General features: G+C 41.7%; 1 protein-coding gene across 10 annotated transcripts in view; it reads left to right on the top strand.

The window, feature by feature from the left end:
* si:ch211-26b3.4 (connector enhancer of kinase suppressor of ras 2) overlaps nt 1-25,070 on the top strand; it is a 62,938-nt gene that overhangs the window by 26,545 nt on the left and 11,323 nt on the right. For 8 of the 10 annotated variants that reach the window (XM_044204595.1, XM_044204592.1, XM_044204593.1 and 5 more), the window contains 11 exons: nt 3,910-4,029; nt 4,441-4,500; nt 4,651-4,719; nt 8,418-8,564; nt 14,082-14,209; nt 14,308-14,519; nt 15,830-15,916; nt 16,721-16,929; nt 20,291-20,328; nt 20,438-20,480; nt 24,351-24,399. In XM_044204595.1, the coding sequence (XP_044060530.1) occupies nt 3,910-4,029; nt 4,441-4,500; nt 4,651-4,719; nt 8,418-8,564; nt 14,082-14,209; nt 14,308-14,519; nt 15,830-15,916; nt 16,721-16,929; nt 20,291-20,328; nt 20,438-20,480; nt 24,351-24,399 (1,162 nt within the window). The remainder of the gene's footprint in view (nt 1-3,909; nt 4,030-4,440; nt 4,501-4,650; nt 4,720-8,417; nt 8,565-14,081; nt 14,210-14,307; nt 14,520-15,829; nt 15,917-16,720; nt 16,930-20,290; nt 20,329-20,437; nt 20,481-24,350; nt 24,400-25,070) is intronic. The other 2 variants (XM_044204599.1, XM_044204598.1) reach the window with 2 other exon arrangements.

The raw sequence follows: 25,070 nt of genomic DNA, 5'->3' as shown, positions 1-25,070 counted from the left end.
ATGGCACAGGACAGTGACATCAGGCAAATTAAAATATTTAAATGGCTCTGCACATGTGTGCACTCACATACACAAACACACACACACACACACACACACACACACACACACACACACACACACACACACACACACACACACACACACACACACACACACACACACACACACACACACACACACAAAACCCTGGGTGCCAGACTAAAGGCTACACATGACTAAGACTGTTATGTGTGGGAGGTTTATGTGTGAAATAGGGAGACAGCGTGAAGGGAGAGAGAGAGAGAGAGAGAGATGGAGGTGTTTGTTTTTAGATGCTGCTTCCTTGCTGATAATTGTTTATATGTGTTTTAGAAATTAATAAAGTGGAAGTGAAGTGACACTACCACTAAACTATACACCACACACAAACACACATAGGAACATGCAAACATGCACCCAAACGCATATAGAGGATGAAGATGATGATGCACAGTTGAGCTCTGGACAGTATTTCCATTTGAAAGAAGGAATGTGTACTTGTCCAATGTGTCCTCTTAATGATATACAAAGGAGTACAATTTTATTTTCTATTTCCTTATTTATTGGAAGCCATGCAATATATTGTTTAGTAAGATAAAAAAAAAATAAAAAAATATATATATATATATATAAAACTATAAAAAAAAATGGACCATGGACAAAGGCTGGGTTGGCTATTCACATATGAAACACAAGTTAGCCAGTTACTTGGAAAAAGCTTAAGTGATGAGTGAAAAGGATACAAATTAGCACAGCAGTCTGTCTTTTTTATGCTATTCAGTGAACAATCTATTTCCAATTGTTGCAAATTCCATGAAATGGTGTAGCTCTAGCCAATATACACTATTGGACGAATGTCTTTCTTTTGGTTTGCATATGTGTTAGTAGAAAATGTTTGCTGTATTTTGGATGTTTGACATACAGCAGTGTCTCTTAAGCCAATGTGGGACAGATCAAATTTTTTAGTAAAGTTTAATAATTAACTAATAACTAACTATCAGAAAACTACATTACAGACCAGTGATGAAATGTTATGTAGTACATTTACTCTACTGTATTTGACAGACTTTACTCCACTGATACATACACATGAATGATCATTTTATAAAATACAAATTTAATTTTTACAGATTAAACTACTCAATAATTTTATTGTGACATAATTATTTAAAGTAGTTAAAATGTGACACACCTGAACCAGTTGCAACATTATTATGCTGCTTACAGTGGAATGCATTAGTAATATCCAATAACTGTACCCTAAAAGGACCCAGTCTGCATAATGCGTATTTTTCTTTTGATACTGATCCTAAAAAAAATACTGATGTATTTTTACAGGCTTACAGAAAAAAATGTCTTTTCACATTTAAGGAGATATTGGCAGAAATGGAATATAGTATTTATAAGTATGTTTTCATTAGTGTATAATCACCTGAAAATAAGAATCGTTTTCATTACCATAGAATGAGCTGTTTTTATCTATGGAGGGAGCGGGTCCCCTTCCACGGAGGTCGCCATGTTGCACCGCCATGTTTCTACTGTAGCCCAGAACGGACAAACCAATCACTGGCTCTAGATTTCTCAAATTTTGCGACCACCGCAATCCTACACGCTTAGAACAGGAGGGTGATTTGAGCGGTATTCAAATGGTTGCAAACTGCAATTTCAACGCTAGATGCCACTAAATCCTACGTACTGGACATTTAAGTAATGTATGTATGGCGGTTGATCCAGACAGACATGCTGTATGAGAGCGTCTCCAGTGTGCATCCGGCATAGGGTTCAGACACTGTTTAATGCTCTGTGTGTAGTGGCAGTTGTACGTTTGTCAGCTTCTGCTCAATAATGCAAAACTCACTGCTACTCTGCTCTCCTCCAGACTACGGCCTGCAGCAATCAGATGGACAGGGATAGTGTGTGTGTGTGTGTGTGCGTTTGTGTGAAAGAGAAAGATAAGATATGAGCATGTGTGAGTCTGTGTGTCTGATGGAGCGTGAAGTGTGCGTGTGTGTGTGTGTGTGTCTGTTTTTTATGTGCATGCATGCATAAGGATGAGAGGAATTACATAAGACTGCCCTAGTTGTGTGTTTTCCCTTGTTTTCTCCCCTTTCCTCCCTCCCACCTCCCTGCCTTTCTGCTCCATTCTCTTTCTCCCTCCCTCCATCGTTCTCTGTGTCTCGGCTCAGCTTTATATTTGCATGTGGAGACGATGCATTACACAATTTCGCTTGGTGTGTGTTAGCATGTAAATGTGCGTTGGTGTGTGTGCGTGAGAGAGAAGGTGCGAGTCTGTGAGGAAGAAAGCGCAAGAAAGAATGAGTGAGGTGGTGGGCGGAGGGGGGGTTTTAGTGTGCAGCCAGAGCTTCATCCATTTGGCAGCGTACTATGTCTGGCTTTCTGTTTGACTGCTCTTAAATCTCACGCCAGCCAGCCACATAAGTTAACTTCCCTTTAATCTGCACTCTGATTCTCCAGAGGCGTGTCAGATCAAGGCTGGGTGTGTCAGAGCTCGAGGAGTTGAGAGTCTCCACACTGGTAACTGGCCCTTTTGTCTCTTGGCATGTGTTAAACCCAGGTCAAGACTATTAGTCCAACGATCTAAGAGCCATACAAGCAGAGCCACAACACTGTCACTTGCTGTGGTTTCCAGCTGGGGATTTAGGATTAGATATACTCTGATTCTACTTTTCCCCTACTTATTTCTTACTTCTTTGTTTATTTTCACTTTCGTTTTTTCTAATTAAAGTTTGTCAAAGTGTTGTTTGGTGTCTGTGGATGACATGAACAGTCCTGGGTATCCCATTAGGTAATGCGTACACATTGACTAGAACATAATATTACTGTATAAACAGACAACTAAACAGGCAGTGTAACGTTCAAATAACATCACACTGACTGAATCATAGGCTCTGAGCTATATAGTGTATGTGTGTGTGTGTGTGTGTGTGTGTGTGTGTGTGTGTGTGTGTGTGTGTGTGTGTATGCTTGCGCTACGTGTGTGTTGAAGATCTCATCTGTTCATTTCATCACTATAATCCGGTAATTGCTCATTAGGATTGAGATCAGAAGATTATTTTATGCAGGGTTCATCACTGTCATGCTGCTTGTGTGAATGTAGACAACGTATATTCTCTTATATGTATGTCTGTTACGTTCCAGCGTACGTGTGTGTTTGTGTGTTTGTGTGTGTGTTGTGTGTGTGCTAAGCAGCGATGCGATGAGGCAGGATAACCAGGGTAACAGTCTCTGTAAGCCTACTGCAGTCAGTCAGCCAAGATTAGAAGGCAGAGATGCTGCTGATGATAAATTAACTTGCATGCGTGACCAAGCAGACAAATAGCCTGAAAAACAGTCGCGGTTTATTTAGAACAAAGGCTAGGTGAAGCCATGCTTTTTTATTTGCCGTATTTGCTCAGATGCACTCAGATGGGTAATATGTATTAGGAATTTAAGGGCAGCACAGATAATCTAACCACTCCACAATATGTCGGGTTTTGTTTAGTTGACGTGAAGAAAAAAAATTACAGATGCCACCAAATGAAATCTATGCTCTGTAATTTAGATGTTAGAAAATGTCATCTGGGCACCTTGGGGTTGGCTGGTATCGGTGATGTGTTGTTCTGTCTGTGACAGTGTCTTGTGGGCATGCCTGTGGACAGACTGTGACAGGAAACAGTTTGTGTGCTGGAGTGATGGAAGTGGCGATGTGGAACAATCTGATGAAATGATTTCTGTTTCACCTCCTCCAGCTAGGTCACAGCATCCCTCGCGGACCAAAACCAATCTCAATAACTTTCTGTCTTTTTCTTTTTGTCACTCACTCTCTCTCTCTCTTTTCCTGTTATTTTTTCCCCACTCTGCTTTCTTTACCTGCGATGCCATCTCCAGTGTAAGACCTTAGCAGGGATATGCGACCACATCATCTCTCTGTCGTCAGACTCTCTGGTCTCTCAGTCTGCCCATCTGGAGGTGGTCCACCTTACCAGCATCATGCCCAGTGAAGGGCTGGTAAGAACACATCTGAGCATGCATACACATGTATCCACCAGAGCTGTTTTTAAAGCTGCACTAATCAATATTTTCATATAAACCATGGACCAAATGATTATGTGTAATTTCAAAGGGGTCACTGGTGGTGACAATCCCACAGTGAACGACTGACTACAATTCCCATCAGCTCTACAGAGCGTTTTAATGTCTTTTAGCTAACGGTTTTTGGTTTTCCAACCTGCAAACTCTGCTCTCTTTCTTTCTTGTTTCCAGCAGCTGTTTTAGTAAAATAAAAAATAAAACAAAGCTCTGATAAAGCCACTCTATACTACAGACTCACAGAAGTAAAATATACATATCGTGTGTTTCCCTGTGTACTCTGTATTGTACTGAATCCTCCCTCCCTGCTTGCGTGTGCTTGTGTTTCAGGGAATGTATATTAAATCGACGTATGATGGACTCCACGTTATCACCGGCACCACAGAGAATGTGAGTTTTTGTTTCACTCACTCGGAAGCTTGACACTCCACCGACCACAATTTATGTTCTCAAAAATCCACACTGACACCGAATCCATGCCTTAATATATCCTGAGTTTGTTTCCATTGTCCTTTTCCTCTCCAATTTCTGCCTCTGCAGTCTCCTGCAGACCAGTGTAAGAAGATCCATGCAGGGGATGAGGTGATCCAAGTCAACCACCAGACAGTGGTGAGTTAAAACACTTCCAAACACAACGCTGTAGTCATAAAGAATCACAGGAAATGTACTTTCCATGTGTTTCCACACACTACAAACTGTCTTTTGTTCTCCATTCTGTGCTATGTTGAGGAGATGTCAAAGTACATGATGTCTGCTACCACCACCACCGCCACCGCCACCACACCATGGTGCTTCCTGTCTTATGCCTGTGTCGCTATGTAGGCTAATTAGACTTGCCGCAGGAGCAGATTATAGGACGATTGTTACAAGACCTTTGTTCAGTCCAGTGTGATTGTCAGCTCGCTCTTTCTGGAATTTGTTCCCATTGTCATACGAAACCCCTGTAGGAGGCGTCTGGTTTGAAATGTGAACTCATGTTCCACTTTCAGACTTGAATAAGTTGAATTTCTGCCTTCAACTCATCACATCAGAGGGAAGCACAAAAATGGGCAGCCATTTTAAATGGAACGGTGCCTTGTGAGAGCATGTGATTGAGTGCGCTGTCTATTGCCTGTGCTGTCAGCTCTGGCACAAACGATTGGTTCCAGCGTTTATTTGAGATTTCTAAGGGGGGAAAAATGGTTTGTGTCTTCTGTGTGTAGACGTCTTTTGTGTGCTTTTTCCGTAAGTATTTCCTCGTACGTCTCGATAGGTGCTGCTCATGCGAAAGTGTGCATGCAGGCGCTAGGGAGCGGCGTTGATTGACACGTGAGGGAGCTGTGTGTTATCTCTCTCCCTCTCTCTCCTCGGGGTGACAGTGCAGATCGCACCCTGCCAGGCTCTCAGCTCCAACCCCTCATTACTCCCACAGCTAGACCCTCACCACTCTGATCCCTCACTCTGGGGGAGAAGATAAGCAGGGGGAGACAGAGGTGTGTGTGTGTGTGTGTGTGTGTGTGTGTGTGTGTGTGTGTGTGTGTGTGATGAGGAAACAGGATGAAGTAGTCAGGGGATGCTGGTATGAGGCAGAGCTGGGAGAGTGGGGCAAAAAAGGGAGGAGGAAGTAAAGAGGGACTTAGGGAGAGGAGGAAGAGGATGAAAAGAAAAGGAGGGGAGAAGGGGGAGAACAGCAGAGGGAAGTCTCTAGTAAATATAGCTCTTTTTTCAAACTTAAATCGAGCAGCTGAGGAGAGAAGATGGATACCCACTACCAGCAAACTCTCTGTCAACATCACGGCTGATATCTAGTGAGGCTCCATTTTTAAAAATTAGATTAGTGTGACTATTGAATGAACAAATTCTATTACATTATAGAATTATTATGTAGGCCTATCCCACATATTTAGCAAAAGCACTGCCTTCATGTCTATGCATGAGCTTCTGTTTGAGACCCACTTCAAAACAGGACTCGTAGTTTTTAGCTCAGCTTCTCTTTTGAGGTAAAATGTGGAATTTGCTCAAATAACAAACTGATTGTTTGAAGAGGCAACATAATTATGTGGAGGTAATAGCATCTGGGAAAATAATGAAGACCCCGGAGATTTGAAAAACCTCTCCAGCAGCAGTTTATGTTCTATTATTATTTTGGTAGGTCTCTCCCTGTTTCCCTCTGCTCTCTGCGTATTTGCATAACAGAACAGTTCTAAACTGGCCTGGTTAGGATAGGCTTTGTGTTTGCAGTTAACATACACTGTGTGCTGTCCACTATAGTGGTGGATCTTACAAGGGTTGAGAAGTTTAGCATGATCATGGTCCAGTTCTGTTCAGTTAATTTGGGATTTCCCTTTGGCACGAAAACGTCAAACTCCTTCAGGGATGAATTAATTCTCTGTCTAAGGCTGGGCATTGTTTGAAATTTTAAGATGCTAGAGCAAAACACTTTGAGGACTTTGACTTCTTTTGTTAAAGGAATATGTCGACATTTTGGGAAATATACTTATTCGCTTTCTTGCCGAGAGTTAGATGAGAAGCTTGATACCACTGTCTTATCTGTCCGTTCAATATGAAGCTACAGCCAGGAGAGGATTAGCTCAGCTTAGCATAAGGACTGGTAACAGGGGGACACAGCTAGCCTAAACAAACAAGATAGAACGTGTTAATTAGTGAGCTTACTGGTAGGCAGATTTTATTAACCTATGGACAGAGCCAGGCTACCTGTTTCCCCCTGCTTCTCAATGCTAAACTAAACTAACTGTCACCTGGCTGTAGCTTCATATTAAACGGATGTAAGAGTGGTATCGATCTTCTCATCAAACTCTCAGCAACAAAGCAAATAAGCGTATGTCCCATAATGTCAAACTATTCCTTTAATAAAAGAAGGCAAAGTGCTCAAATGGTAAATGTTGGTAAATGGTAAATTTTGATAACCTAATCAAAGAATAATAAACAAGAGATTCCAAGCCAGTTTTTGGGTACTTCTTTCAGTATGTTCTGTTTGATACCTAGCCGTATTTCTGTCACTATGAATTACAGTTGATAAATCATATCACAAATGAATGATCGCAGTCCTGGTGAGTCCGAGTGTGCCCTTGTATACCCCATTTTGTTTAAGTGGACAGAACAGGACAAAACATACAGTAGTAACTTACTTCCATGGCGGCTCTTTTTGCTGGTGAACGCTGGCTGAACCCAGAGTTCTGAACTGGGCCAAGGAGAACAGGAAACGGGCCACTAAAGGCTGACACAGGCTGGTCATGATTATGTCAGGAATAAGCAGTTCAGTTTGTGTGTGTGTGTGTGTGTGTGTGTGTGTGTGCGTGGTGGCCTCTGCGGACACTTCCAGTAGCTGAGACCAGTGTAGCCAATCAATGGCCTGACGAGGGCTGCGAGCTCTGGAGACAGGCTGGCCGGAACCACGAGGAAACACTGCAGTCAGCACTTCTTTCTTACTCTTTTACTATCTCTCTCTCTTCCTTAGAACTTAACCATACTGACTAAGCCACCCTTTATTTCAATATGACAATGTCTTCAGACCAGTGGTACTGGGGCAGTGGGGTGCATAGTGGTTGTGTCTTGCTCTATTGGTAGCCAGAAAGTGTAATAACCGGTTTGGTGAAGATTTAGTAAAACATGTTAAGTACAGAGGTTACAAAAGCAGTATGTATGAGACTCATACAACTAGGTGATAGCTGTTTAAACGTATCATGTTGCTGTAGTGCTATACAGGGAAATTTCAGTTTCATGCTTGAATTGTATTGTGTTATGCTGAGAAGTGTGATTAATATTTTGTTTACCCCATTTATATCAATGAGGCTAGACTAAATAATTAGAAACACCTCTCATTATAACACAATACAATACAACAGTACCACAAAATTTGGAGGATGCAGTCATTGAATCAACACCTCTCTAAAACAGTTTCAGCAAAAAGTGAACATTATAACCTTCATCAAAGTACAATCTGTTACAGGGCTGCATTCATTTTAGCTAGGGGTATCTAATAAGATAGAGCTAATAGATTATATACAGTATAAACAGTTGACATGGTCATTGCAATCATATATTAAATAGTAGCATGTCTCTACTGTCCTTGTCTAAAAAAGGCATAAAATGCCCAAAAATAATTATGTGGTGCTTTAAACGGGTAGTGTCAGGACCTGCGTGTGGTGGTTTGCAGCAACAGTTTTTAGAGCTTAATATTTGTGCGTGGTGGTTTTCCTCAGCAGATTTGGTTCTCCCAGTGCATCGTGTATAGCGTGCGTGTGTATGTGTGTGCGTGTAGTGGTTTGCAGCAGTTGTTTCGGTAGCCCGGTGTGTGTGCTCCTCAGGTTGGCTGGCAGCTGAAGAACCTGGTTAACGCTCTGAGAGAAGACCCATGTGGAGTCATCCTCACGCTGAAGAAAAGGCCCCAGAACACCCTGAGCTCCACGCCGGCTCTGCTCAGGAACGTCCGCTGGAAACCACTGGGCCTGCAGGTAAACACAAGCAACACACGGACGCCTTAACTGCAGTATTATAACAAGCTATTCGCCACATCCTGAAAAGTGCTGATTCAATGACATGCTGCTCTCCAAACAGTACAGTATTTGAAATTTTAACAAAGAAGCAACAACTCTTCCAAACAGTCTTGTACATGTATATCTGCACACTTCTACAGTACTTGCAGTTAAGTATTTGAGGTAGGATGATTTAGCACTATGTACAGTAAGCTGTGTTGTACCTCTGGCTTTATTTTTGACTCACTCTCAGCTCTTGTTTTTTACTGCCCACACTCTGCATTCTCCTACTGGCATTTTAAACAAATATTTTCAAAGGAAACTTGTTCACTGTTTGACCTTGCATCAATCCTCCTGTTGAGTGTTTCAACAAATCTCTTAGTTTTTTACAGCCTGCCGTACTGCTGGCACAGTTCAAAGCCATTCACAAATGTGTTGGTAGCTAAACCTCCACCTGAAGAGAAAAACCAAAAGCACATTTGTTTAAATAGAGAAAACTCAAAATTGAGATAGTGGGGGGGGGGGTTGCTATTTAAATCTTATATTTGCACTTGTGCAGTTGTGTGAATTATTTAAATGGTATAAAGGGATAAAGGGTCACCAAAGGGTCCATCTGCGCTCCCACTCACATTCACATTTACTGAGACTTCTGTCCTGATACATTCAACCTTTGCCCCAAAGAACATCTCCTTTTCAAAAGACAGTAAATGTTTAATGTACAGTATAGCTAAAAGGTGGAATGCTTGTTTGAAGGCTTACAGCTCAGAGTGGGTCTACACATTTCACTTAAGGGCAAATACTTTGTAAATCCGTCACTCACTCAGAGCTCAGAAAAATCATTCAAATTTTGGTGCACAGAAAGAGTTGTGCCGAGAAGGACATACAGTAGGGGTGAGGTGAGGTCTAGTGTGATGCTGCCTGAGTGCTTTGACTGTCTTGTTTCTACATGTCTGTGAGCATATAAATGCAGTGTATGGCAGTATGCATGTGAGTGTATGCTGACATGAGAGACGTACAGATTCAGTTACCCAGAGTGTTTTGTGGATATGGTTTGGCCTAGAAACCATTAAAACCGTGTAATAACCATAGAGCCTACTGAAACTTCATCACCCACTCTGCCTGTAACAAGGTTGCTGCCTTGTTAGATCATCGCTCTAAGTTGTTACCATGAGCTTATTGTTATATTTGCTGCATACAACAGTAGAGGATTGTGGGAATTCTACCCTGATGGGCTGCTAAGACACAAACGTGCCGTGAGCGCCCAGATCAGAGCGCAGAGATATCTGTGGGAGAAGAGAAGAAAGGAGTGTTTTAGATTTGTTCTCTCTCAGAAAGACTGGAGCTCTTAATTATTCATAAGCAACTACAGGCAGCTCCACTGGCTCTGAAACAAGAGCCGCTACTCAGCAAATACTGGAGATAATGCACTGAATCCAAAATATCCTACTAAACAGCCTGTGTGTTTGTGTGTGTTTGTGTGTGTGTGTACTAGGGCGGGTGGGTGTGCACACATTTCTAAGCATGGCCGTATGCATGCTTGTCCATCTGTATGTGTCAAAGCAAGTGTGTTTCTGTGCATGTTTGTGCACGCATGAAGAGACATGTTCTCCGTTATCAGTCGAGTTGTTCCTTTGAGAGGTGAAGGAACTGGGTCACTGCACTCTGTAAGCTCAGTTTTGGATACATACACACTCCCAACATGAACAGACATACAAACACATGCGCACACATACCTCTAAGCCTGCTTTTAGAGGAGATGAATTGTACGGCTGTGAAGTTTAGTCCAAATGTGGCAAACGTTCAGCTGGATTATAGCTGAATCCACAAAGGAAACAATTTATCTCTCAAATTATCATGTGATTCCAGTCCCAAATCCCTCCATGGCAACCGCTTTTATTTCACTAAATAACGGCATATCTCTCTCTCTCTCTCTTTCTCTTTCTCTCTTTCTGTGTGTGTGTGTGTGTGTGTGTGTGTGTTTGCATGTGTGTCTGTTTCGCCTGTAGTAGGATGGAGTAAAAGCAATTCAACGATCCACTGTAATTACAATGATGCTGGAAATGATTTTAACAGATAAGTTGAGGATTACAGTGACGCTGCATATTGCATACATGGTTGTCTGCTGCTCCGCTGTAAAATGTGCATGTAGGGAGTCATTTCATGCGTGACTTGAGGCCACATCAGCGTCCACATCACAGGTCACCTGTGTGCCACACATTATCTGGGACCCAACTTTCATAAATCTGTTATATGTTTAGATACATAATTGCTCTTTTAAAATGCATACTATTTTAGGCAACATGTATTGGCTGCATGGTTATGTGTTATTGATGGGCCAGCTGAATGGGTGAGGGGTAATAGCTTCTTTGATGTAAATGAAACAAAAGATAAATGTTTGATCTGAAATCTTAATCATGATAAATTACTCCATAACAGTAAATGTAATAGTAACTGCTGAAAAAAACAATCTCACCTGAAGGTCCATTTAGTAGCTGTTCTCCGGGTACCAGATCATATCCCATGATCTTCATCAGCAGATTGAGTTTGAGACTCAACTTTTAAGCCAATGTGGATGAGAAGGCTTTAAAGTGCTGAGAAACAAATAGAAATTTGAACTTCTACAGTTCCATGAAAACTGATCAAACAAGTGATATGCCCGAAAGCTGGGGAACAGCTACTAAACGGAGCTTATGGTGAGATTGTTTTGTAAACTGCTGTTTCCAGGGTCGAGAATGAACTTTGAAGCTCAGTAATAATAACAAGTTTCACAATTTGGGGAATACGCGTATTAGCCTTCCTGCAGAGCGTTAGATGAGAAGATTGATACCACTCTCATGTCTTTATGGTAAATATGAAGCTACAGCCAGCAGCTGGTGAACTTGCCTTAGCGTAAAGACTGAAAACAGTTAGAAAGAGATAGAATGGAGTCTGGTTACCTGGCAACCTCACAGTGACAACAACACTCCAGGAAGTCACTGCTCCCAGCCAAGAAATAGTCTGGCACATAACCCCCATAAAACCACAACATGTTGCTTTTACGCTTTGGTTTTTGGAGGGATTAAATAAACGAGATATAACATGTTAATTAGTGAGCTTAAGTGGTGCCTTTTTGTTACCTTTGGACAGAGTCAGACTAGCTGTTTCCCCCTATTTCCAGTCTTTGTGCTAAGCTAAGCTAATCGTTTCCTGCAGGGGCGCTGGACGTCTGGGGGAGGCGAGAGAAAGGCAGTCTTTATAATAACATCATACTAAATGCTGCACAACATTCATGGTTTTTATATTAATTTAAATGTCCACGATTACAGTTTTAGAACTATTTACAGACAGCAAACCTGAACACTAATATATTGTTTGTCATAGCAGCCACAGCAACTACACAGGCAAGAAGACTGAACTAATGAGTGAGAACTGCAAGGAGAGGAAGGGAGAGTGAGGTGATGCGGGTGAGAGATGTGACCCATGACCAGTTTGTCATGGTTTATAATAATGCACGGCAGTGAGGATACATCCATGTCATGCAGAGGACGAGCGTATATAACGCGGCTCTAATGATGAGCATTCAACCAGCATTGGACCCTTTTCATATGAGACATCTGTCACTCTGCTTGTCACAGTTCACTGATAAACCAGAGAATTGAAGAGTTACACTACAGTGAATAATCTGCCAAACCCCACATTTTAGAGAAACCTCTAGTTGCCAGATTTATTTTATAATCAAGAGCTGTGTCACTTTACCTTATGTACTCTGGCTTACTTTTTATATGTTTGTCTGGATTAATTACAGCCTGACATCTAAGGTATCCAAAGATGTTTGTTTATGTTTTGAATTCATGAAAAAAAAAAGAAACGGCAGATATATCATTATCTGATTTGTTTAACTAACACATGTTGATATTGTTGTCAGCCTAAAAATTGTTATGACCAGTAATGGTCAGGCTCTAATTCAGACTAAACCTAGATTTAATAGAGCTTTTTCACAGCAGACATTTTGACATGTCACAGTAGGAAAAGCACAGGTGTAAATAATAAAATGAATGATGGCTGAAAAGAATGAAATGAAATGAAATGAATGATGCATGTAAAGGTGGTGTGATGGGGAATATTGGTCTGGAAAGGGTTTGAGCAGTAGATTTTTGGGTAGTTTGGAGTGGACGCAGCAGGGGTCAAATTGTTTAAGTGATGTTTTAACAGACTGGAATTGCGCCTGCTGTGGAGGTCCCATCTCTCTCTACTTCTACCCCCACCCCCCTTTTCCATGCAGGCAGCAGTGGGCTGTAATCACTAAATTACTGTTTTCACTCTCAGCTCCAGTCACCACACTGCACAGCTCCCTCTCCTCGCTCTCCCTCTCCTGCACTCTCTCTCTCTCTCTCTCTCTCTCTCTCTCTCTCTCTCTTTTTCTTTTGCCCTATTTGCTCTCACGTCCCTCTCTTTCCACCCCGTCTTCATTATTTATTGTGAAGCCGTCTTACTGTAAGCTGCGTTCATAAGAGGAAGACTGTAAGAGAGAAAGAGATGAAGATAGAGACAGGGCCTGGGGATGGAGGTAGTGAGAGTGGTGGTGGTGGTGGTGGGGGGGATGGAAAGTTTGGAATATGAAATGAATTTGCCTAATGCACTGCTGATGAAATGATGAAACACTGGGCTTCCTTAATGAGAACGGTGCCCACTTCGCCATCGCTCAGGCTCTGTGTCTGTTTATCCATTCTGTCCACACTCACATCTCCTCTCTAAAATGGAGCGTCCTCCTCAGACATACAGTAAAACAGCCCATTTTTCAAAATCTGGAAAGCTCTTCCTCGGGGAGAAATTGTTGGCACGAGCTACGCATTCGTCACCCCAGCTGTTTCGGCTGAGAACAAATATAATTCACTTGAAATGTGGACTGAGTTTCCATGACATCAGAAGCGAGGCACCCTGTCCTCACGGAGGACCTGATGACAATGAATCTACGTGTCCTTGAGTCAAGCAGAGGTAGGAGGCCACGCTAGCTTTCCTCTGTCCTCTCCTTCTCTTGTAGCACGGGAGAGGGGAGAGGGGTGAGGAGAGAGGAATAGCGAGAAGAGAAGAGGAGAGGAGGGGTTGTCATGGGAACAGACATGGAGAGCCCTGTGTGAGTGAAGAGGCTTGAGACAAAATGACAGAATAGTGAAGCGATTGAACGTGAGAGAGGCTGCACAGTCAGATGGATATAAAAAAAAGACAACATACACAACATGGCAGCTTTGTGAAAATAACTCTCTTGTTTGTGATTCAGCCTTAAAACGAGTGCCGGCTGCAGTACAAGGAAGATATCACAAATAAAAGGTCCCCTTCCCTCGTAGCACCATAAACTCTGTGCGTGTTTGTTTTTCTGTGAGGCAGGAAAAGATCTAATGCTCAGTTTCTGCAGGTTGTGCCCTGAGGTCCCCTCACCATCCTCCAATTATAATTCACTGAAAAGGAGCTCAAATAGATACATTCTCACCTTCTTCCTCTCCTCTTTCTCCCTTCTAGCCAATCCCCACCAGCCCCACCAGCACCTCCCCTACACCCGGTGGAACTTTGGGCATGTCCAAAATGGACGCCCCCAGCATGCAGGACGTCTATATCCTCTCTCCTGTCTCTGGACTCTACAGCACCAGGTCAGACGCTTGCACACACAGATGTTTGATGGTGGTGATTACGTTGATTATTATGATCCAGCTGATGATAGTGATGATGAGAACACTGCTCTCCCCAGGGAGGAGCTGGGTATGATGTCATGCGACGACATTAGCCGCTACAGCGTCAGCTCCCAGTCTGGCTCCAAAGGTTCAGAGGCAGTCAGCTACTACCTGGACCAGGACAGCGGCCAGTTCTTCTCCCTGCTAGAGGGAGATGGACCCCCAGGGCCTGACTACGACAGGGGCCGCAATACGGGGGTTCGCCGGCGGGATAAGACCCCCACCCATGGTAAGATGGAGAGCGCAATTCGACAGTGTGAATGGGCCAGTAATGGCCCCGGCCCTGTGTTTGTTTTGTAGAACAGCATGTTCTCTCCCACCGGTTTTCTCACCTTTTTCTCACAACTCCTCCTTATGTGTGCATCACTCACTTCATGGCTCTGCTTCTTTGTGTCTTTACCTCGCGTACACACCTCCCAAAAACACTGATCACATGCCAAAGGGTCAGTCCAAAAACACTGTCACCAGCTCCCTGCTCCCTGTCTGCCCCACCACCTGTGTCACCCTTGTCAAAGACAACTTCCTAGACATCCTGTACCTCCTTTGGAGACTCTCAAGGGGCCTATGATATGCAAGATGAGGGTCGTGTGACAGGCAGAGGCATCGGAAGACTAGTAGTGCCCAACACAACTGGATTTGAAAGTTACTAAATGAAAACATTACCTATATTAAATCAGATTTTGAAAACCACATTTAAAGCCACGCTAATCAATGTTTTTGTATTAACGATTGGTCAGTAACAATGTATTATGCCAAAGGGGTCATTCGTAATGACCAACTCACAGAGAATTATCACCCGCCCCTGACTCTGTGCAATTCTACTGAGCTTTTAGCCTCTTTTAGCTCATTGTTTTGGTTTCCAGCCGCAAACTCTGCTCTCATTAATGCCTTTTTCAGCTGCAGCAGGCAGCTGTTTTATAAAAAAAAGCTCTGATAAACTGACTGTACGCTACCTGCCCAGTAACAAACGGTAGATAAACAAAGTTACGACTAGCTGGTGAACATAGTGAGCATTTAGCTGTTGAAGGATATTTCCTTCAGGAGCTGGTGGAGACCAAAAAAGAGCTAAAAAGAAAGTGAATATAAGACTGTTTGGTGGCCACAAACATGACTTCAAATAAATGCTAATGTTGCTCTGTGTCTGGATGTGTAAATAGGCAATTGTTTGCTAACTCGTTCACCATACTAACTTTACATAGTCACAATAAATTGTGTTTTCAGCTTATTCCAGTTTCCCTGCTGGCAAAAAGTCAATCAGTGCAGCTTTAAGAATACTTTTGAAACTTTTTTTAATAAAACCTCTACTGTGATCTACTGTGAATAGAACACTTGACGCTATAACCTGAAAATAAGGCCATGTGACCTTTGCCTTGCACATCATAGCAGTCCCTTGAGAGTCTCCTGTTCCTTCCCCCTCACCTGCACACACTTTGTCTCACCTGTCCACCCCTCCAGCTGTCTCCCACGCTGTCTCTCAGTCTCAGACCCTCCCACTCCCTCCCCCTAGGCGACTCTCTGATTACTGATTGGTCGTTCCAGGTGACCTCAGGCCTGTTTCCATGCCTCCCGAATATAACTGGATGGCCGAGGCCAAGGAACCCAGCATGGGCAAGAGAGGGAGCCGAGGTACACACACACAAACACATATACACTCAAAAACATAGCCCCTCACACACTAAACACAAACGGATCGTACTTGTGCCGTGCTTTGCTCCATACTCGGCTCAACGCATTTCAGCTCATCCTCTGGTTATCCATGGTGGTGTGGTTGTGTGAGGATACATATCTGCCAGGCATGTATCCGACAGAGCGACAAATAAACATAAATGCAAGGAAATTGCATTTATACAGCTGCTCTGGAAATGAGGGTATTTCTATGTGACCAATTCTAACCAGCTTCACCGTTTTGTGGCGAGACTCGATCTGTATTCAACCGAGGTTCCTCCACTCTACCATCAGAAAGTCCATGAATAACATTAAAGCACAATACTTCTATCGGGGGGTCTGCCTTTCTCCTTTTCCTTCTCTCTCTCTCTCAGTCACTTTTTAGTTTTTCACATTTAAGTGTATGGATAATAAAGAAATTAGGTGAGAAGCTTTTCTATCTGTAGCTAAACCGGAATAAAACTTCCTTTGACTGACAAGATTTAGCAGTGGTGCCCTCCAAATCAGCATAATCATTGCAAACAGATTAGCTGTATGTCCCCGGCTGTGGATCCATATCAGCTACTACAGCTCTGAGGCACTTTCATCCATTTCAGTTGGGTTTTTATCTGTAAGGGTCTATTCACCCTCATCTGTTTCTACTCTGGGGTTCTCCCTCGACTCTACGACGCTATCTCCCCCCTCTGTGGTTTACCTCCCTCTGTCATCCGTTCTGTTGAGTCTGTCCATCCTCTAACTGCTCCATCCCTCTCCCCCCCCCATCAGATTCAGACAACTCCCTGCTGCGTTACCTTAGCGACGACAAGATCCTGGTGATCGAGGAGGAGCCCGAGGGTCCGGGCAGAGAGAGTCGGCGGGATTCCACAAGACGCTCTCGGCGCAAGAGCCGGAATCCCAGCAGCCCTAGCTTTCCCATTAGCCCCTCCATGCTGTCCTCCACCCTGCGCCTAGATCAGCCACCTGATGCTTTGCCTGTACGTACACAGTCTCTTAAAGTGGGTTTTCAACCTTTTTACATGTCAGTGAATTATATTATTTTCTATCAGTTTTCAACTGGTTTCTGTTGTGTATATATTCATCTGTTTTCTGAGTTATATGTAGTTATATATAGAGTATGTAAAAGGCAAATGTTTTGCAGTTATCAATCATCAAGTCATCATTATGTTACTGTAGATTTATTTTATGTTCAATTGACTTTCCATTTGTGCCTAGTATTGTCTGGTTAAGTCTGTGAGGAGTGTGGGTGGACGATGTACTGTACGTCTCTTTTGTGTACACATGGACAGAGAAATGCCTTTGCATGCCATGTTAAAGGCTAAGACTGTCTATATTTTGTATTTTTCTTAATGTCAACAAATCCCATGAAAAGACCAAAACAAACACCAAATTGATCCTACTGACAAGTAACATCTATGTAGCTAAAACCCGATATATCTTATTCATCTGTGCCATAGAGCGCCATTGTTGTCCAAACACTATTAGAAACATATGAATGAGACACACTGTTGCGCTGGGTGGCATGTTCCGTCATTATCATCAACATGGGCACTATAGTTTATTTTGAGTCAATCCTACATACACTGTCCTGCTGCTGTAAATACTCAGTAGTGCACCAAATGTTTATTAATCCGCAAGTGAAAGTAGTCCCCAGATGTAAATGCACTATTTACACAACAATAGGATCAGACAAAAAACAAGACAAACATCAAGAATTTCACAAATGATGCTCAACAAAATAAACAATGAAATAAATAAAATACATAATGCATTCTAAGTCCCTGTGTAGACCTTCATAAAAGAAAACAGCAGTGGAAGAAGTACTCAGATCTTTACCTAAGTACCTATACAACAATGTAAAAATACTCCATTAAAAGTAAAGGTTGTGCATTCAAAGTCCTATGCTAAAAGTACCAAAGTACTATCAGCAAAATATACTATTAAAAGAAATGTCCCAGTGAGCCATGAAAGTGTGACCCAGCGTGCACAATACCAGGACCCTGAAACTGAGGCTGCTAAATGGAATTCAGTCATCAGTCATTTTATAATTTATTATTATTTACACATGTGCTTTACCTACTGTAACATGGCCAAATGTCTGCTGTGAAAAAGGCCTATTAGTGGCACTAAAATCACCTTCAAGACTTTAATCCTGACTCACTCACACAACTTCCTTTATGTCTGTGTCCTCTTAGAGGGGAACTGTTGCAGTTGTGGTTGCAGGATAGGTCATGGTGTTCACCGATTCACACACATTGTTGTTTGTGTGTGTATGTCAGATAGAGGAGACAAAGGAGAGTGAGGATGATCAGTGTCATTGCGTGGCTGCCAGCTTCACGGATTATGAGAATGACACTCTCAGACACACCCCTCTGTAACTTTTTTCTCATGCACACGCCAGTACACACACACACACACACACACACACACACACACACACACACACACACACTCAGGCATACACAAACAAACACACACTAGCACACAGAAGTGCATTTGTATGCAGGGAAGCCATCTCACGACTCATCCTAACTCATCCTAATATCCCCATCTCCTCAGACACGCCTGAGTCTAAATAGGAGTTTATTCTTGACAAACACACATACACGCACGCACACACGCACCCATACACATACACACAAACACGTATCCCTGTGAGCAGGTGTATGACTCAGCATCAGCCAGACCAATTACAAGCAAGACTGACAGACTGTGCTTAAAACACAACACACGCTAACACACACACACGCATACACAGCGTGCTAACAGCTTAGCTAACACCAGCCCTCTCTAACCCCCTCAGCTGTGTATTTCTCATGGTGGTGACTCATATATATTCTGTGGCACATGAAGTATACTGTGCTGCACTAACAAGCATATACGCTAACCTTAATGACCTGCTTTTTTTCTCTCTCGTATGATTCTTTTCTATTAACACAATGCACCAGCATTTTAGCAAAAAACACATTATTATTTATTATTTGAACTTACAGATGGACAATTTGTAGTGATGTTTCATGTCTTTGTCTAGCAGTCATGTATTTTACTACAGTGCATGACAACACTTTGTCTACACAGTAAAGTTACCCTTAAATCATCCATAGCAGCACAAGTACATTCAATCACTTGTGTTGCATAATGGTAAATTAATGAAAGCATGGATGGATTATGAGATGATGGGCCCCTGTGCCTAAACCATGCCTAATGGCTATGGATTAGGGCCCCCCTGACCCACCCATGGGTCCCTGAGCTTGTGCCCAGTTGTTTATCCGAAAAAAGCTTTTTTGTGTCCACACTTAGGGCAGAGATTAGCAAAAAAAGCATTTTGATAATACCCAAAATGTAAATGTTTGACAATTCAGTAAAATGCATTTCATTGGGAGGATTATAATGGTGGTAAATGTCAGCTCCACACCTCTGAACAATTCTTGTACCAGCACACCTGATGAAATTATAGTCACCAGGAAATCAAGCGTGTAATCAGCCAAAAATGATCTGTACTGTACTGTACTTTGTCTCATTTATTTCAGCAGATTTTATTTTGAATTAAAGATGTGACAGTCCTTTTAAATAGATTAAATGATCAAACAAAAAACACTAAATACATGCGCAGTTAGCACAGCACTGCTAACTAGCCTCTCAGTTGAAAAGACTAGCGTTATTTTTCTGTGATCTTCATGTTATACAGTCTAGTAACATTCTAATAAACTCCTGATTTTACTTGCTAGTATTGGATTGAACTGTGTTTTAGTTTTCTAGGTTTTTTTATTTATCCAATTTGTAACATAAAGCAAAACATTCTTTAAAAAAAAGTATTATTCTCATTATTGCTAGTAGCAGTAGAAATAGTGAGTCGGATATGTATTGTGTGGCAGAAGTGTAATAAAGAGAGATTACCCCTCATGTAAAATAGTTTAAACTATTTTTAAACGTCCAGTGTTACAGATACAGTTAATGGATTAATTTATACAGTATATTACTGTAAAGAAGGTGACCAGCACTTTACTCATTGGGTCAACTATGACATGGGTGTGTAATGTTTCAGATTCCAAAAATATGTCAAAGTAGTCTTTTGAATTTCAAATATGTATTAAAAACACTGCCCACCCCTTATAAGGTGCATGTCAGTTATCTAGGTTTTCAATAAAAATGGGGAATAGAAATACAAAAGAAATCTCAGAACATATACTGTATACAGCACAGGCAAAGCCACAGAACATGATATGATGATTACCAACTAAGGTGTACAGAAGAAGTGTGTATGTGTGTGCAGCCATGCAGGTATGGAGGGTTTTTAGAAGCACTTTAATGTAGTCTTTTTTTCCTTCTGTCTCTCAGCGAGGTGCGGACACACTGCGAGCAGACACAACAGACAGGTGAGTTTGTGTTTGTTGTTGTTTGTGGTTTGACCACATGCTTGTGATTGATGGAAGGAGTTGTAAGAGTCGTTTGTGGTTACATTCAATCCTGTCTGTCCTCCTGCAGGTACTCCGGCTCAGGAAGCTCAGGAGCGGCCTCCATGAGGAAGGTAGGAGAGCAGATAGTGCTATGGGGCTGACTGTGTATTTCTTAGATGTTTTATAAATGATGGGCGCATGCGTCGGTGTCTGTGTTTACCCGGCAGAGGTTCTGTTATAATTGAACTTTTTTATCCATTTTATCCAGTTTTAGGCCGTCTTTCTACGATACACCTTTAGATCTTTGTCGCTTTTAACCGGATAAAGGATTCTAGTGATCGGACGTGGTTTTAAGTTTTAACTTTCTTCTATAAATTGGTTTTGAAATGACAGTAAAGTAATTTCATCTTTACTGATGTACTCAAAAACTCATATTGGAGCTAGCCCTTGCTAACATGGCTATTGTTAGCCTAGCCGCCGTAGCCAGTCTGACTTATCATAACAGAAATTTAGAGCCAACCAACTAAATAATACTTTTTTCTGAAATACTGCTTGTATTATTAATATTATTTACCAGGCACACATATGGCATATTATTTATTATTCACCATAAATACTTTGACAGAGTTACTTCATTGTACATAAGCTGATTTCTTCCGGCATAGATATGATTGGCATAGGCCTCGGGGTATTTTCTCACTATGATCTGTCTTCAGAGAGTCATTTCAAAAGCATATCGCACATATCACAACAACAGAACGATGGAGGAAACGTAAAAACGAAACGAAAGAATACATTCCTTTATTTACAGCATTATGTTGTGCTAACATTGTCAATAAAGAAAGAAAAAAATATCCATTTACGGCACTAATAGTCTTGATATTGTTGCCCCTCTTAAGACCAGACAATCTAAATGTAAATCTCAGCCATGGCTTAATGACACAACCCGCTCTCTTAGACAGCGCTGCAGGAAGGCCGAAAGAAAATGGAAGAAAGACAAGCTACAAATTTCCTACGAGGTGCTTAAAAACCACCTGACTCCACACTGTTAAAGCAGCAAGAACAAAATACTTCTCTCTCTTCTGACTTAATATCTAACAACTGCCAGTGACCCAAAGTCTTTTTTTAGCACAATAAATGCTGTTATTAACCCAAGTGGTAAAATGATTCCTGACCCCTCCACAGCAACCTGAAATTTTTCTTAACTTCTTCGTTGACAAGATACTTAATATGAGAAAGCATATCTCACCCTCCGCTCTGGTACCTCTTGATCCTCCTATAGTCTTGTCTGTTTTTAATCAGTTTGAACCTGTGTCCCTCTCCCTCTCCCTTCTGCAGGAAGTAGTTTGTCATCTGAAGCCAACAACATGCCCCTCTGACTACATTCCCTCACTCCTACTAAAGGAGGTTTTGACACTGTGGGCCCCTGCATCCTGTCTATCATTAATTGTTGCCTTTCCACAGGTTGTTTTCCCTCTTGATTTAAACACGCAGTGGTTCAGCCACTTCTTAAAAAACCCAACTTGGACCCAAATGTTTTATCTAATTTTAAGCCGATTTCAAAATTCTGGAAAACGTAGTCCACCAGCAACTCAATCACTTTTTACACAAGAATGAAATATTTGAAACTTTCCAGTCTGGTTTCAGGGAGCACCATAGCTCTGTTCTTTTAAAAGTTCACAATGATCTACTGCTAGCAGCAGACAACAGGGACTGTGCATTTGATACGGTTGACCATAAGCTGCTTATTACCAGACTTGAACAATGGGTTGGTATCAAAGAAAAAGCCATAAAATGGTTCAAGTCAGGAATCTGGAGAACAGATTTTTCTCTGTTAGTGTAGGGAATGCTTCTTCCTTCTCGGCTCCCTTTACCTGCGGGGTTCCTCAGGGCTCTGTTCAGCACCTCTCCTTTTTTGTCTGTATATGCGCCCACTGGGTCCCCTCATTAGGAAGCATGGCATCTCTTTCCATTGCTTTGCGGATGATACACTGCTTTGCCTCCCACTAAAATGCCACAGCCCTCAGTCAATGCAGCCTCTATTTGACTGTTTTCAGGACATTAAAGACTGGATGTCCCAAAACATCTTGATGTTAAATGAACTGAAAACTGAGGTGTTTCTCTTTGGCCCCTATGAATCAACCAGCACTCTGTGTGCGAAGCTTGGCCCACTGTCATCCTTTGTGAAAAGGATAAACAGATAAACTCTGTGGTGAGATGCTTTCATTTTCGCTCATCTCAACTACTGCAACTCCTTGTACATGGGAGCCATGTCCGTCAGTCAGTCCTCACTCTCATGTCTGTAGTATGTGCAGAAAGCTGCTGTGAGATTTTTAACTGGTTCCCATAAGCATGAGCACATTTCCCCCGTACCTCCCTCCCTCCGCTGGCTTCCTGTCAGTTTTAGAGTTCATTTTAAAACTTTACTGTTTGTATACAAAGCACTTCATGAATTGGCTCCCCCTTACCTAGCTGACCTTTTAACCCCTTATACCCCAACTAAATCACTCAGGTCCGCTGACCAGTCATTTCTGGTCGTCTCTCGGGCTCGGCTGAAACTCAGGGTTGACAGTACCTTTGCAGTTGTGGGCCCCAGTCTGTTGAACAGACTGCCCCACCAAATCAAATCTTGGGGCTTTGAATTGTACTTAAATTGCTATATTTTTATCTTGCTCTCTGCCTGGGTATACACATGATTTATTTGTTGTTGATTGTTGCTTTGTTGATCTGTTTTTCTTTTCGTTGTTTTATGCATATGTATTGTATAGTAACAGAGCCTTCAGTTACATCAACAATCTTTTACCAACCATATCCGCTGTAACATGGAGATCAATTGTGTCCAAATAATAGCTAAACATACAACCAGACAAGAATGGTCAAGATACCCAAGATTAAATCCATTCAGAACTGTAATGATTAAATAAAAGATAATAGTCAGATAAGGTAAATTGCTTTCCATATTTAGGTTATTGTGACACAGGAAGCTGTGTTAGTCATTAGCCCTAGCCTCTCCTCCAAAGCACCATGAGTTGTATTATACAGTGAGTCAGCTCAGTTAGATATTTATTTGGCTTTGTTACCTAGATAACTAGCCAGCAGGTGTATTCAGCTATGTTAATGCTGATACCTATGGCCACTAAGCCTACTCACATTAGCTTCTTTGAGATGCATCAGCTAGTGTGCAATTCAGGTGTGTTTGCCGATATAATCCCAAGACAAAATCAGATTTTAAAGTGAGACTATGTGACTTTGAAAGAAGAAATAAAACACTCTTCCTCTAGCAAATGAAAAAATAAAATTCATAAGCAATAAAAGGCACCATGTTTAATTCAATACACTCAGGGGTTTTGCTGCTACAGCCTTATTTAGTCTGGTATGACCAGTAGCTTATGGTGATTAATGCTAGCTAAAGTTAGCTAACTTTAGATAGTTACTGCTGCCTGACTCTTTTGTTCCACTACATTTTAGAATTAAACATTATCATGGAATTGTCACTTGTGGTCGTAGTAGTTGTTGTTCAGCAAAAGTCATGCTGCTAGCATGGCTAAAAAGAGCAGATAACAGAACAGCAGATTACAATCATTCAATCAATCAATGCAATTTGACCGCAGTCGGTTGATTTCATCACAAATGCCTTTTAATACAGTGGGAGGAAAATTTAATTTCCTAAACTAAGTACTGAAAATCTTGAACCTTTTTGATGCATTTCAGTGTTTTCAATTTTCTAAAATATAGCAGCTAAGGTGAAGCATTTGATAACATCCTGATGACACTGTGGTTTTAGTCTCAGTGGCAGACAGCTTTCAGTTCTCCATCACAGTTTGTAGGTCACTTCCTGGCTGTAGCAGTTTTAGTATTGCGATCCCTCTGTGCCTGTAATCCTCTCTGCTGTGCCTGATAAAATAAAAATAAGCTAGACATCACCAACCCAGAAAGTTTGCCTCAATGTGTCTTTTTCAGGGTTGTTTTGAGCTAACATGTCTTTTCTCTCTCCCCTCTAGTCTTTCCATTACACCTCTCTAAGAACGAAAACCAAAAAGCGAAGTAAAGGTAGACGTGCGGCTGCAGTTTCTCTTTGTATCTTCTTATGTAGGATCTATCAGTGTATGTATGTTAGCATAGGTAGCTCCAGAAAGAGCAAACCCCAAAAATGTGGCTCAATCTAGATGTCTGAACTCCAAACTAAGCCTGACTTTATGTGCTGTGACTGGCATGTCCACTGTGGTGTGTGACTGTGAGAGGATGACAGGGCTTGATGATATAACTTATTGCTTATGTATGTGAATAATCCAGATGTACAGTACTGAAAACAAAGTGCACACACAGGTGTAGCCTAATAACACTGCACTTACAAAATAGAAAATTTACATTTACAGATTTACCGATACAAACACCTGCCACACCTGATTGATTGCTTACCTTTTTAGGATGCTCCTGATTTATCACTGTCACTTATGTAATACTCTGAATATTCTATAGCTTTACAGATGCGTAAACAAAATCTTTAGTTTGGAGGGATTCAATAGTTCACATTGCTTGCTGATTTTAGTCCCACTGTGAGCTACTGCAGACTTAAAAATAGTCCAGACATTTGGATTCAGCCTGTTAGTACCAGACTGGAACCACTAAATACATGGCTACACTTCTACTTTACATGCTAGTATTTTTCTTAATTCAGTTCCAAATACTATGAAAATTACTTTCGGTATTAACACTGTTCT

This window comes from Siniperca chuatsi, linkage group LG8 (assembly GCF_020085105.1).
Source record: "Siniperca chuatsi isolate FFG_IHB_CAS linkage group LG8, ASM2008510v1, whole genome shotgun sequence".
NCBI lineage: Eukaryota > Metazoa > Chordata > Actinopteri > Centrarchiformes > Sinipercidae > Siniperca > Siniperca chuatsi.
This window is presented reverse-complemented; position numbering and strand designations above follow the sequence as displayed.